Here is a 14,605-nt window from a genome sequence, read left to right as displayed (position 1 = left end):
CATTGTATTTCTGTAAATCGTAGACTCGGCGATCGGCCTTGTTCTAATAGGTGAGAACATTGTTTTTCTGTTAATCGTAGATTCGGCGATATGCCTTGTTCAAATAGCTGAAAAAGTTATGTTTTTTTTCCATAAATCGTAGACTCGGCGATACTTCTGACTAAACATACGAGTCGACTTTAAACAATTATGATGTTTATGTTTAGAAATGCAGACACATAAATAAGAAAGTAAAAATAATATGAAAACGTGCCCCATTACTTTAATACATCCTCTTAAAGTTAAACCTAAAATATGCATAAATAATCATGACTTTGGTGCATCGTGTTTAAATTATACAAGCAATAAATGCAAAAGTTTGTACTTGTTGTGATCAACTCGTTAAAGGCCCACGTTTTATGGGTCCTCTGGGTGACGTTTGTCGGTCGTCGTCGGAACCTGGTACATGCCGACGAATATTTATTACCGTACAAGTCGTGCGACATCGAGTCTCTAACAATTAAAATTGAAATCAATTATTTACACATTAGGCTAACGGCTTTACCGCGTCGCTCATATCTGACCCTTCTGCTAATCAAATATCAAATTTTATGAGCTTTCCTCATTTATATGCAGATAATAGCCGAGAAATATTATATGCAACTGTCTTTGAAATATGGACATTACCTGATCAAAGATAACGCGTGCGATTTCTAATATGGGTAAAAAGCTATAAAAATAAGTTTTATGTAACATTGAAGAACCATCAATCCAACATTGTTTTATTAATTAGCATGAGTTGTTTTTGGAGACATTTCTTTTTTGTTTTTGAATCATGAATTAATTAAATGTTTCTTGGAAAACTAGGTACAGACCTAAACTATTATTAGCTTCAAATCTAGGTTTTCTTATGATTTATTTAAAGTTGAAATGTGCCTATAATTGAACCAAATACTGTCTAGGGATATGAATAACGGGCTTATGCCAATGAGGTCATTGCCTCGCTGCATTTTTCACTTGAAACAAATGTATCGCTTCACAAGTCAGGATTTAATTTTCATCATAAAATAAAACAGAATAGCTCATTTGTTATGATGATATTTCATAATAAATCCCGTCTGTGACCAAGAAAGGGCAGGGACAGAAAAGTGGCGGCTTTGACAGCTTGAAAAATAGCTTCACATTGCTCCACATATGAACCTCGCTCGGTTGATTTTGTTTAAACTTTACACCGTTCGAGGGGCGTGAATTCATCTTCCAAAAAAAAACTGCTCGAAACGGCGCTTTGGCGTCCTGATTTGATTCCCCAGAATTTCTGCGAGAACCGGGAATGGAATTGGGTGGTTATTCAAAGCCAGAAAGTGGGTGTCAATTACTCGATTAGCATTTTTGATTCAGCATTACAAATCGTGGAAGCCGGTTCGTGGTTAACTATCTCTGCTAAGCCGATGCGGCCCTCTTGTTGGCTACGGAATGTATTATTTCTCACCAGAACGTCAAAATAGCGACAGTGAGCACTATTCAGAGAAAGTATTCGTTGCTCTTCATACAATTTTAACATTCACTTGCAAGGAGGGCGAGTTTTGAGATTTATACAGTTGTTAGTCGGTTTTCGTCGGTGTTGCATACATATATGGGGAACTGGGGACGATTTACATAAGTAAGACGTGACTCGGTGTGGCATCAATAGAAAGTCGCCGTCGAACACTGTGCCATCAATAACATTGACACTGATCCGATTCTACCATTGATCTCCTCGGCGGAGGATACCTTTAAAAGACATCTGGAATACCGGAGCTTTCGCCAACTGCAAGAACTCTGATAATTGAAGATTAAAAAGAAAAAAATAAGAAAACTTAATGTGATTGAGTGACAATTTGGCTTGAAATTGGTAATTTTGATGAAAACTTTTACTGCAAATATTAAAAAAAACTTCAACGTGATAAAGTGACACTTCGGCGTGATTTTCTTAATTTTAATGTGCATAATTACGGCGTAAAGATTATATCAATTGTAACATTCAACCACTTACTGTTGAAGCGCAAAAAGTGCATGAAATATTTTATATTTTAAGCACCATAAGGTAATCAAGAATATATGCTAATGAGGGGAGAAATGAAAACTTTGACACTAGGACAGTTACGGTGATTGTGTAATTTACGTTAACGTCGTGAATAAAATGCAAAAGTTCTGTACCTGACGCTTGGAGCTCGTTTTCTATATTTCTTAAGCAGAAACTCCCGTATATGATAAATAGTTGAGAATAATTTAGTGATAATAGGAGTAGAGATCGCCGTAAAACAATAAAAAAACTGTTGTTAAAACGCGCATATTTAAGTAGCAAAATCGGGACGATGTATGGAACGTTACCGCACTGACAGTTTGCGGATTATTTTTACAGAGGTGTTGTTTTTAGACGCCAATGGTGCATGAGACACGGGACACGAGGCGGTGAAATTCTTACAAATGAGAAATAAATAATTCTAGACAACCATTTTGCAAAGGGATGCATGATTCTAGCTTAGACATTTTTGATCGAAGACCGTTACATTAGGATCGATATGTTTGAGTAATTGTGCTGTGATAAGTAAACAACAAGTAAACTTATTCTATTGGAAATTCAATTAACATCTGACACGCGGGGACTTAGAACAAATTCCAGGCGTTTATTAAATATGCAGAGTTATGTAATATCATACCAAGGAGAGATTGTTAAGAAGCGAGTTTAGTGCATTTTGCCCCAAAACGGGCGACGGCCATAACATAGAATCGCAATTTTGAAGAAGGGATTAAGTGCGCACTACCCTGAAGAGGTCTATCAAAACAGGGCATTATTTCTTAAATAGAATTGCGGGCTTTTACCAAGGAGTGGGCTGAGTACGATCACTATGGACATGCTATATTTCGGGGACTCGGTGCCCTACTCCTACCAGGGGGCCTACAAGCAGGGGTTCGGCTACACCCCTGGGGAATTCAACAACTCCTGCGCCTACCAGTCTGTCGGCATGGGTCTGAGCGACATGACCGCCTGTCGGTACAGCTCCCTTCCCGCTATGTCGTCGGCATACGGAATGTACGCCTTCCAGCAGGCCAATTGCGCGAACCTGTTTGCAAGAAAGGCCGGTCGGATCAAAGGTATATAAGGTTCATATTTTGAGAGTATGTTTGTTACATATGTGATGGGGTCAAGGCATAATGCAGCCATTATAGGGCGCGGGTACACCTTTATAAACTCAACAACAACAACGAGTATGTTTGTCAAAACTGTTGGAAAATCAGTGCATGGCGGCCATGCTGTATTTTCTTTGAAATGCGTCCATTGAACATGCCATGTGCAGATCTAAATGTTCTTCAGTTTCACACTTGATATATACAACTTCAGTGTTAATTTATGTTTTGGTGCATTGACATGAACTCTGATGTTTATATTGCACGTGGGCGGGTATTCTTTTAATCAATATGAAATCATAACTCCATAATGTTTGACTGACTAATGTGGGGAGTTGAACATTATTTTGATTGTAATATTATTCTGGTAGTAATTTAGTTGTCAATTATTAGCCTTGTGATATCTGAGACCATCAAGGGCGTTTTATCCCATTTACATATTTTTCTCCCTTTTACGGACCAATAGTCATTTGTTTAACTATTATGTTTTAGCCATTTAAGCGACACCATATTAACCCTAATGTGTATGGATTTAATGTGCAAAACTTGTGAAGGAAAATCCATTTTTGGTACGATTTGTCGGTTGTCATTTTAAATGTAAGATTGCTATCTTAAAGTCAGAAATATTGTTCTGATGGACTTTTGAATAATAAATGTATTTTACATTACAGTGGGTAAACACTCCTTCTGTACCTAAACGTAAACAAAGTTTAATAATATTACCTAAACAATCCTTGAAAAGCTAGTATATGAGTGCATCTTCAAGAGTGAAAAAAATTCAATAAAACACTAAAACCAACAAACTGCTTTGCAGTGGTATTAGATTTTTTTTCTCAAAAATGTCATAAAAACGAACAAAAAAAAGAAAGAAAGGAAAACCACATGAAGCTAGAATTTCCTTGCCCAGGACTCGCTAAAGCTAAAGAAAATAAGATCACGTATTATTCGATTTTTTTTTATTTTGATAAATTAAGGAAATAAAATTATAAAATATTTTTTTGCTATTTTATGAATGACCAGTATTGTCACATTGGTCTTTCTACAATTCTATCTGTTTCCCAACAACTATAAAAATACTAAAATAACAGGTTTGACCACTATTGCCTACTCCACTTTTCTACCTTTTGTTTTATGTGAGTTTTATTTATAACTACATCATCAACACGTTCAAATAAGTGAAAGCAGTATATAAATATAGGTATTTGATTGACTATGATAATTATCCAGGCACGGCTATATCACGCTTTAACACCTAGGGATTTTATAGTATATTGGGGATGTATACACTCTGAAAAAATGTTTATTTATTAAAAGCGTAATAAATGATATAAAGTAAAACATTTCTGGCCCAATGTTTTGTTCGTTAAAACTCGAATGTGATTTCCACTGTTTATATTGCTTATTTGTTTCCATTTTAATACCAATCGTATATGATAGTATTGTTGTTTTATATATGAATACAAATACAAATTCATATATTTGTATTTATAACAAAAAAAAATACATCTTGTATCATGTGCAAAAATTCTAATTTTTTATATTTCTGGAACATTTTTTTGTCACTCCCCCCCCCCCCCCCCCCCCCCCCCCCAATAAATTATCCCCCATTTTATTCTTGAATATTCTAACTTCTTGTGCTGCGAAGAAAACATTGGCATACTATTGAGGTAAATTATGTTGTGTTTGAAATTCATTCAACCGTATGAAAGCATTAAACAGGGTACCAAGGCTAAAGTAAAACAAATGGTAAATAAAACATCAATACATCAGCAATAAAAAAAACCCGAACATTTTTTAGATAATCGCCATCTAGTGAATATGTATCAATAACATCATAGATAATTGTAGAATTTTTTTGTTATGAAATAAGTAGGACACTTTCCTTATTTATTATTTACACAATAAATATATCAAATTTCCCTAACATTTATTACAATAAATATATATGATATACTAAGTTTCCTAAATACTTCATACAATTAGTATATTAAAATTCCCAAATATTTATTAAAACAAACTTATAAGATATACTAAATTTTCTAAATACTTCATACAATATAAAGGTATATTAAACTTCCTAAATATTTGATATAATAAGAATATAATTTTTCCTAAAAAAAATATTTGAAACAATAATTACACAAATCTTCATAAATACAAAAAACAATAAATATACAAAATTGCCTAAATGCTTATAACAATTAGTATATATAATTTTTCCTAAATACTTTATGCAGTGAATACATTAATTTCCCAAATACATTAGATATACCAGTAGTCAGTTGCTGAATATGCTGGCGCGGATTTCAAGTTGACGTCGGATTAAATCTAAGATTGACAGCACGAGTGCACGTTGACAATATACATGGCGAGCACATGATTAGTCACGCAAGGTGCCCGTGCAATATGACCCCTAGCGTAACATTCCGGGGTCGCAGACACTTGCTCAATGTCACAGGACTTCCTGGTTTCTCCATCAAGTCCTGAATATTTCTCAATTTCATTTGATTATCTGCAAATTCCAGCCTTTCAACCCTTGCTTTTCAATTGGCACCATTTTCATTCATAGCGTGTATTTTTCAAATTTTCTAGCATGTTCCGTATTTCCAAGAAATAACTCAATTTGATAATTGCTAAAACAAATGGCCAACGAATTAAAGTATTCCGTAGCAAAATGTTGAATCGTATTAAACTAAATAGCAGTATTAATTGTTTTTGCGCGGAAATCTGGGCAGTGCCCAAGGCGTACGAAAATCTCCTGACGAGAGAATAATGATCCCCTTGAGCCCAAGATAGGGTAATTAATTTATGTTTCTTTAATGCAATCAATTAGTAGTTAACTAGATAGAGATTTTGTATAGTTGTCATTGCTTTCAATTGATGCCAGCAAAGTATGGGTTTAATGGATATTGTAGAGGCATTACCATTTTGCCCTCTTTCTGAAAATCAGTAAGGGAATACTTCTGAGGTTATTCGAAATGAAACTAATCTAAGCGATGATAAAAAATAATGAATTATATATCAGTAACTTTGTATTCAGTTTGGAAAGGTTATTCAAACTCTCCCTTCACTGACCCGAGTTTGCTTGAAACATGTCAGTTGGAACAACGAATTCACCAGACATCTGAGGATGCAAAACCAACCATTACCTAGGAGACATGTTTATTCACATATAATGACATGTCTATAAATATGACAAATCTGTCTTTCTGTCTGAGAAAACAGTAATCACGAACAGGAAACAATTCCTGTGTTTTTCATCATGAGGAATAGGCTATTTACTCCCTTGTACACCAACAATCATTTTTACATTATACCAAAATGTCGCCCAATTCAAAACTGGAATTAAAGTTCACCCATCAAAAACAAGATGTCAGGTGCCTTATTAATGAATATGGACACTGTGGCCACTAAAGTAACCACTGTTCTCCCGTCATTTTTTCTCTGTTTTTCTCTGATTGTTGACCATTAACTTGGCTATCCAGTTTCCCTTGAACGACCCGGAACACACCTTTCAGTCCACGAAGGCTGTAAAGGTGTCCCTTAATGCTTGTCCTGACATCAACTTTGACATTCTTCTTGTCGCCGATACTCTCTTGGTATGAATTAAACCACACGAGTCATCCTGATGTTACTTTTTAAAATATCTTTTAATATTTGTATCAGCTTTCAGTTTTACTTTGCAAATTGGATGATCGGATGAGGTCTAATCATTCTAATGATAGGCTAGAATATGACATCTTTATTTACCCGTGCCAACAATGAACCTGCACCGAATTCTCGTGCCGCTTGAGTAGCAAGATCTCCCCAAAGAGGCCTGAACGTTTCTCAATGAATGGTATAACGTTACATTCAAAAGGATCGGGTAACAAAAAATTGCAGCGATGCTCCGAGTTCCTCTTGTCCGTGTGTTTGGGCTTGATGGATTCTGAATGGCTAGATAAGAGAATTTTAAGTGCCGGAACACTGTAAAGATACAACAGCACATAATGAGAAAGATGTAAAACATATAATAGGCAGATAACGGAGGTTTTTGGTTGATGTCGTGCTCATTCTATTCGAGAGCTACAAGGCGTAGCAGTAAGGCTCTTTAGTTGTCTTCAATGAAGTCTTTGTTTTTCCACACTGGATCATGTATATCACCCATTTGTTATGTCTTGTCTGTCTTTCAAGACGAACATCTGTTAATTGTACAAGTTTGAGCATGATAGTGTGGTTAAAATATTTATATAAGACTGTATTTCTTTTGTTTGCATGCAAATTTAGAATTAGTCATACCTGGTTGTTTTGTATCAATAAACATCTTTTGCGTTGTTTTTCTTGTGTCTTAGATTTTTTGCGAAATGTTCTGGACAATGCCTTAAACGTTATAGCTTTTTTGTGTGCGATAATGGATAATCCTTTGTAATTTGTATCAAAATACTTTTAGAAATACAATTTACTTGTTTGAAACCTGTTGTACATCATAATCCACCTTCGTTTACTATATTTATGGCTTTTGAGGTTTGTACTTCTTGCCTGCCGTCTGCTACAAAATGCAACAAGCGATTTTTGGAAGACATTCTTCCCTTTCTTTATTGGTGTCAAAACTCCCATTTAACGTTAATATTTGATGTGCTCGAACAGAGTGAGTCAATTATAATTAAGACTGGGCATTAAAATCTCTCGCGAATTCAAGTCTGGTAGGAATGTTTGTATTTGAAATATTTGGAGGGTGACCAAGTCAGCTATCATTTAAACAATCGTGGGAAATCTAATTTATATGAACCTACAAAGCTACCGTGGTTTCACTGTTTTAATATTTTGACCTACGGTATAAATCTTTTCCTTTTTAGTTGAGTCATTTAGGAAATAGTGTCTTGTAAAGCTGTCGTCGTTTTGGTCCCGAAGGCTTTGGAAGCAGACTTTTCGTTTCTAGTTGCCATTCCTTGACTGATTATGTAAGAGGTTCAGTCCCCAAAGGTTCACGATGATATATTTGACCGTTCTCATCTTTTGGGAGATCATTTTAACTTGAGTAGCGTGGTCTTAAATTAAAGGCGCATAAGTTAGAAAGTGGTCTTGGACAGTTTTATATATGGTTTCCACTAAAGGTAATGGCAGAGACTTGTAAACTGTGACATGTAAAGGAAATAGCCGTTGATCAACGGCCACTCTGAAACAAAGACGATGTCGAGGTCTGATTTCCGTAGAATGAACAAAATATCAAATGGCTGCAGCGTATCAAGTTATGCGCGTATAATGGAAGGGTTTCGTGCCAGGATGCATTTAACTCGAGCCCAAATGTCGTTCGGTGCGAACCGGGTTTATGTGTGGGCCATTTCACGGCCTGTTCTCTGATTGTAACATTCAAAACAGCTCTAATATCAAACTGAACAATCCTGAAATCTACTGTCAAATGGTACTCTTTTGTTTTCTGGTATTAAATTGATGGTAGATAAGAAATCGCTGGGTTTGAAATCTTTTGTTTTAGGCATATAAATTGATTTAAGATATTGCCATTTGTTGTATATGTGGACATCGACAAAAAACCTTAACATGTCGAATTTCAGTTTATCTTTGTTTGTTTTATGATCTTAATGTTTAGTCACCGATGTCAATCTGTTGATTTCCCAATATAAATTGAAAAAGAGTTCATATTAAGGTGCTTTTTTGTACTTTACCATTATAAGCAATGTTGAGAAAAAAGGATTTCATAACGAAAGATCGGAAATTGCAAAAATGTTTTTTTGTGAGATCCATCGATTGTTTTAAAAGACTCAGATGTCGCAGGTTGATTATATTAAATGTGTTTAATAATGAGATCGGATGCGATCAATGACTGTTTTTGAAATATCTGACCCTTATCGTCTTAATTAGGTACTTCTTTAAATTCAAGATGCGCCAACTGCTGTTTTGCAATTGTTGACTTATTGTTTCTTGTAGGAAATCACGTCCTCAATACTGCATATTGCCATTGATTTTACAGTATATCGCATTCTTCAACGCGTCATGTTGAGCAGAGATTGTAGAACATGTTGGCTTTTCCAATCCACGATATTAAAACTTGCGACCCAAGTCAGTGTAGCCGAAGATAAGAATGGTAGTTTATGATATATGACGACGGTGATAATGACAGTGATGTTGGTTCTAAAAATGATGATTCAGTTTATTAAAATAATAGCAAATGATGTTGAAGACGACCTTAAGGAGTTGATTAATACGATACAAATAAGAGTTGTCACGGCAGTTGAATTACAACTGTTCTATTTCGCATGAGAACACGACAAATTTCACCGGATGAAAAAAATAAAAAGTTTGAATTGACAGTCCAGTGTCTATAACGGAACAGGGTCAAAACATCACTAGCTATGTACGGGGCCCTATGACAGGTCCCGTGGGGTACATCTAAATCGAAGCAAAGATAAAAGGGCTCGGGACATGACCGTGTTTACCAATTGTCATCCCAATACATTTGATCTACCTTTGACCGGTGTTCTCCTAATTGTCCCAGGCAGAAAACGGTGCACATGGGAATCAATTCATCATGGCTCAATACTCTGATCGAAATAAATTTATACGGAAATACTCCCAAAATGGTCTAAATACATCAAAGGTATCTTGCACCTTTTTCAATATACCAAAGATGACCCTCTCTTTAGAGACAGAATTACCAAAAACAGCATGAATATTTATAAAGACCTCATCTTTAATGACTTTTTCACTTTTAATATAGGATAGTTGTCTGAGGAAAGTTAAGCGTCTTCAACGGCGAGTAAATAATTATCATATAAATGAGAGCCCCCGTGGCGAAGATATAGAGCCCGGGTTTGTTGTTGTAAAGGCTCGATGTTGGAGCCCATTTCTCCTCTGACACTGGGTTCCTAACTCTCATTACACCGCCGTGAGCCCAGATGTCCTTACATTAAATGCCCAGATGAAATGCATTGAAAATATCTAAATGTTATTTTCATATTTGCGGTAAATAACTGGTATTAAGAAGATTGGTTTATTGAAATCTATGATAGATTCAAGTAAAATATTCATATTTATAATAAACACATATAGTTAGAACGGAATAAACTCTATATGGAATAAATATTTATAAAAAATCCAACAAAGCGCGTTGTCACAATTTATCAAAACATGTTGTTAAAAGGCGCAAACCTGCGAAGCACTTGATGACTTTTAAACAAAGACAAATTCATATTTTATTCATAATTTGAATATTGTGTCATATACCACCGTTGTCGGGTCCGACATGAACATTCTAATGTTTGATATATGATATGTGTGTGGTTACAATGTATTTTTCAAAGAATGTCCATTTACACTGCCGTGTATGCACACGATTCACCACATTATAAGAGGTATGCGTTATTCATAACTGAATACTAAAAATAATACCACAACATATAGAATATTCAAGATTCATATCTAAAACATAATATATTCCCATATTTCCGGCATTTTTTTTTTATAAAAGTAGCAAATTATAAGGAGAAACTGATTGTTTTGAATTCGGTAATCCAAGTCTTGTATGCTTAATATCCACAATAATAATGCTGCATAGAAATCAAATTCATATTTGTATTTAGGGATTCGTACGGCGTTTGCCAAAACTACCATAGATATCTAGAGTTATAATATAAAGTTAGTGTAGCGCAAGAGAGAATTTGAATCAAGGTCTAGCTCAACCTTGTGCTCCTTGCCAAAAATGATGAAGAGCGTGTAGTGGAATTCGTAATCAATGAGAGGGTGGACGATAGTCATTTGTTCGGTTATATTATGACCGACCAAAATGCATACATAAATGCTAATTACATTCTTTCAATGTTAATATCATGACATCTACCCTTTAGTTGTTGCCTTGATTAACCAACTTTTAAATGCCTGAATACTATCTTGAATTATTTTGAAGAGCTATTATTGGAAAGAAAAATACAAAATATTATTTGTATTAGCATCTGTTCAATCATATCTATGAAATAGGAATATAACTTATTGGCAATCTGTTGCTTCTATTTGTTATTATTCTACAAAAAATACGAACACGCGAATTCAAGAAAAGTCTGATCTGTACTTAAAAAGATGTTCGCAATGTCATTTTCAATAATTTTGACTTCGGGTAGCCTTGTATCGATGCATGCTTTAACCTGTTGCTATCATAACAAGCGCTGGAGCAGACGATGTAAAAAGTGGGCGCGACTTGTTAGTTTATTAAACGCTCTAAAAGGCAGGCCTATAATGATCGATGAGGCGAACGATTAGCTATCGAATCAGGCACGGACCAATGGAGCCTTTCCATGTTCACCCTGAACATCTACCTCAATAATATTTCATATGATTTATCGAAAAATCCTGGCTTTGAACAAGCAATTGAAAGTGCTCTGCTTGACTACTTTTTTAAAAGACGGTTTTGCATTTAGAATCCATTGTGGCCATCCAAGGATATCACGTTTTTGTCGCACGGAGGCTAGTAAGCTATTAAAAGTGAATGTTTTTGAGCATTAGATGTCTATGTACACAACTTCTATACTCAACATCCTTTGGACTAGATTGATCGTTTAATAATAAGGTTAATTGATCAGTTCATTTAAGGACATATAACTTATTAGCGTTATGATGGACTACTCTGCTCCGTATGCAAGGTATCCAGCGCCGCCTAATTTCAACGTCGCGGATTACTATCAATCCTGTAAAAGTAAGTATCGAAACGATTTATTAGTTTGTTTTAAGTGCAGTCTCTGCATCATTAGTCAACAAAACGTCCAGAGACATTCATGTAACAAGTGTGTGACGTTTTGCCAGGGTAGTTACCGAAACTCCTCCTTCAGCTACTGAAGCTATCCGTTAATCGACGTTTTTTTACTCTGGAAGGCTTAATTCTTGCGCAACGGCATGCAACATTTCACTGGTATAATCAAGAGCGGCAATACAAGTATGATCTTTCTTTATAGAAACCAAATAGCATTGATAAAGACGTAACGGTAGTTGTAAAGTCATGTTAGGGTCAACGATAATGTTATTGAAATGGATATTTTCGAAACTGTTCATAATTTGTTCAGACTCTGCTTAAATACATGATTTGGAATCATTGCCTATTAATTCCATTGAAGAGCAAACTGGTCTTAGCGAGAAAAGAACAGCGACTATTATACCAGGCAAACGCGAAGCTACATATTTGTGGTAGCGAGGTTGTAACTTGTATACTTCATTTTAATTGCTAATTGGAATAAAACAACCCTTAATCATTTTACACAATATTTATCTCGCATTCGCGTAATATTAATTGTTTTATTTCACTTTAATCATTTCTCACCTGAGCACACCTAGTCATATTTTACTCGTTTCTCGCATGTTTTATATGAGTTTCCACAAAGTATCTGTTGGACGTGACTTTGTGTTGTTTCGGCCATCCATCTTTGGCGGTCACTTGACGAAGGTTTCATCACCTCAACGATTATCAATCAAGTTTTTCGTGGCAGGGTCATTTTTTAATATTTTCTTTACATAGAATTTGAACAATGGCCCATGTCTTCATCTAAGTAATAAACTAAAGAATATTAAACTCGGACAGACAACTTTCACTCCTTTTATGGCCGAACCTATAAAATACGCAGATGTATTTTGGGAAGACTTCAAACTGTTCCTCAAACGGTTTCTTGTTGCATCGTTTAACTGCCCAGAAAGTCTTCAAATTGACATTAATGTTACCGTGCGAACTGATAGTAAATTTATGAAACTATTTCCCTCCAAAATATGAAAGCCTTGTCGATTTCATTGTGTTGTTTTTGTGGTTTTCTGCGATTGTTGACAATTCATTTTTATTAAAATAAATATAATTTGTGGATTTATTGTATTATTTTTTTTGCTATCGTAGTGTTTTCTAAAATGTGCACGAGTTTGTGTAGGTGTTGTCTTGTGACCCACTTTTATCGCGTTTAATACGTATATATAAGTTTGATGTTAAATATGGCCATTGAACTGCTTTTTATGACATATGTTCGAGTGCAAACTATACCACCCTAAGTTTTGTCTTTGAAAAACGCTCCGATTAATTCTTGCTATTTCTTTTAATGACTTAAATTGTCCTCCCCTGTGAAGTTTCAACATTATTCCGCGTTTTTATTTTGCGATTACATATAATTCGAAGTAAATATTGTTTTATTACATCTTTGATATGAAACCTTTGGCGAGTAAATACCTGACTATAAAAGCTGGTTGAAAATTATACACAAAGAAATATCATTTTATTTACACCAATTTTGAATGATTCATCATATTTTATGGTAAGTTTTTTGTTGGTAACACATCGTTCGGAGTGTTTGTCAGAGATACCCCTTTGATGTTTTAACATGTTCGGGTGTTTCAATATTTTGCGGACGCTAATGGGTGAAAGTTAGATTGTATCGACCGTCATCATTCATTTCTACTTTCACCTTAATTGACTTTCGGGATACTCTGTGTTAAAATATTCAGTGACTTTTATTTGGAATCTGTGAAATTTCTACACCACCTAATTTGTATTTGACAGGGAGATAGTTCAAGAGAAATTTGCTTTGTTCAGTTCGGTATTCAGAGTCTGATTGAATTTTGACAGTAAATTATACATTATAATGCATTGGTTTGATAACTGTTTTACAAAGGAAAGAGCTAATGATAACGCGAACCTGGTATCAAGCAATTGAAATTCAAGAAATTAATATTTAAATCGCTAAAAATGAGAATTTGATTTCGCTGAAAATGAGAATTTGATTTAAGTTTCTAAGGCGGGAAGAGAAACAGTTAAACATAGAAGGAGAATAAAACTCAGAAGTTAGAAAAGAAACCAAAATAAAAAATATGGCCGGTAGAACACCGTGGCTTGGTATGCGTTTGTCTGTATCATCATCATCAACTAATTTATAGCAAAATGAGTCGTGCCTGGTTGGCTCCGTATCGGGAAGTCACAGAGCAGAAAATACGAACGACATCGTAGAATAGCGAGGCAGGAAAAATGGCAAGAATCCCTTGAGTTGTTAATTTAATTTTCCAATCATCTACCCCGGTCTTGTCTCGTCGTAGAGAGAGAGAGAGAGAGAGAGAGAGAGGGGAGAGAGACTTTGGTCACGCCGATTGACTTTTTGTTATCATCCATCGATGCTGTAACAACTAACGCTGACGATTAGTATCTTTCTATCTTTGGTCCAGAACCCGTGTATTGCTGAATATTGTACATAAATACTTCTTCCGCGTCACTCTTCATAGGCTTGTTTTTATGTTATTGAAGTTATTAATAAATAATTACATAGTTGGATACGTCGTGAGCGGGTTTGTTTTAAAGTTTATTTCTTATTGACATTTTAATCAATCTGTGACAAGTCAGGGTATGTCTTTTGCGTTCTACCAATTGTATCAGCTAACGTTTCGGTGTCAATTTCAGAGTTCTTAAGCTTAACATGTAGTCTATCAGTAAATTACCGGACAGCAAGTTGAA

General features: G+C 35.1%; 1 protein-coding gene across 6 annotated transcripts in view; it reads left to right on the top strand.

Annotated features, from left to right (window-relative positions):
• LOC128210390 (paired box protein Pax-5-like) overlaps positions 1-14,605 on the top strand; it is a 73,597-nt gene that overhangs the window by 24,971 nt on the left and 34,021 nt on the right. The window contains exon 1 of one of the 6 annotated variants that reach the window (XM_052914770.1): positions 1,613-3,114. The exons of the other annotated variants lie outside the window; for them this stretch is intronic. Within the exon in view, the coding sequence (XP_052770730.1) occupies positions 2,868-3,114 (247 nt within the window). The 5' untranslated portion in view covers positions 1,613-2,867. Of the gene's footprint in view, positions 1-1,612; positions 3,115-14,605 lie in introns of those variants that run through there. 6 annotated transcript variants of the gene reach the window in all.

Source organism: Mya arenaria, chromosome 2 (assembly GCF_026914265.1).
Source record: "Mya arenaria isolate MELC-2E11 chromosome 2, ASM2691426v1".
NCBI classification, from domain to species: Eukaryota; Metazoa; Mollusca; class Bivalvia; order Myida; family Myidae; genus Mya; species Mya arenaria.
This window is presented reverse-complemented; position numbering and strand designations above follow the sequence as displayed.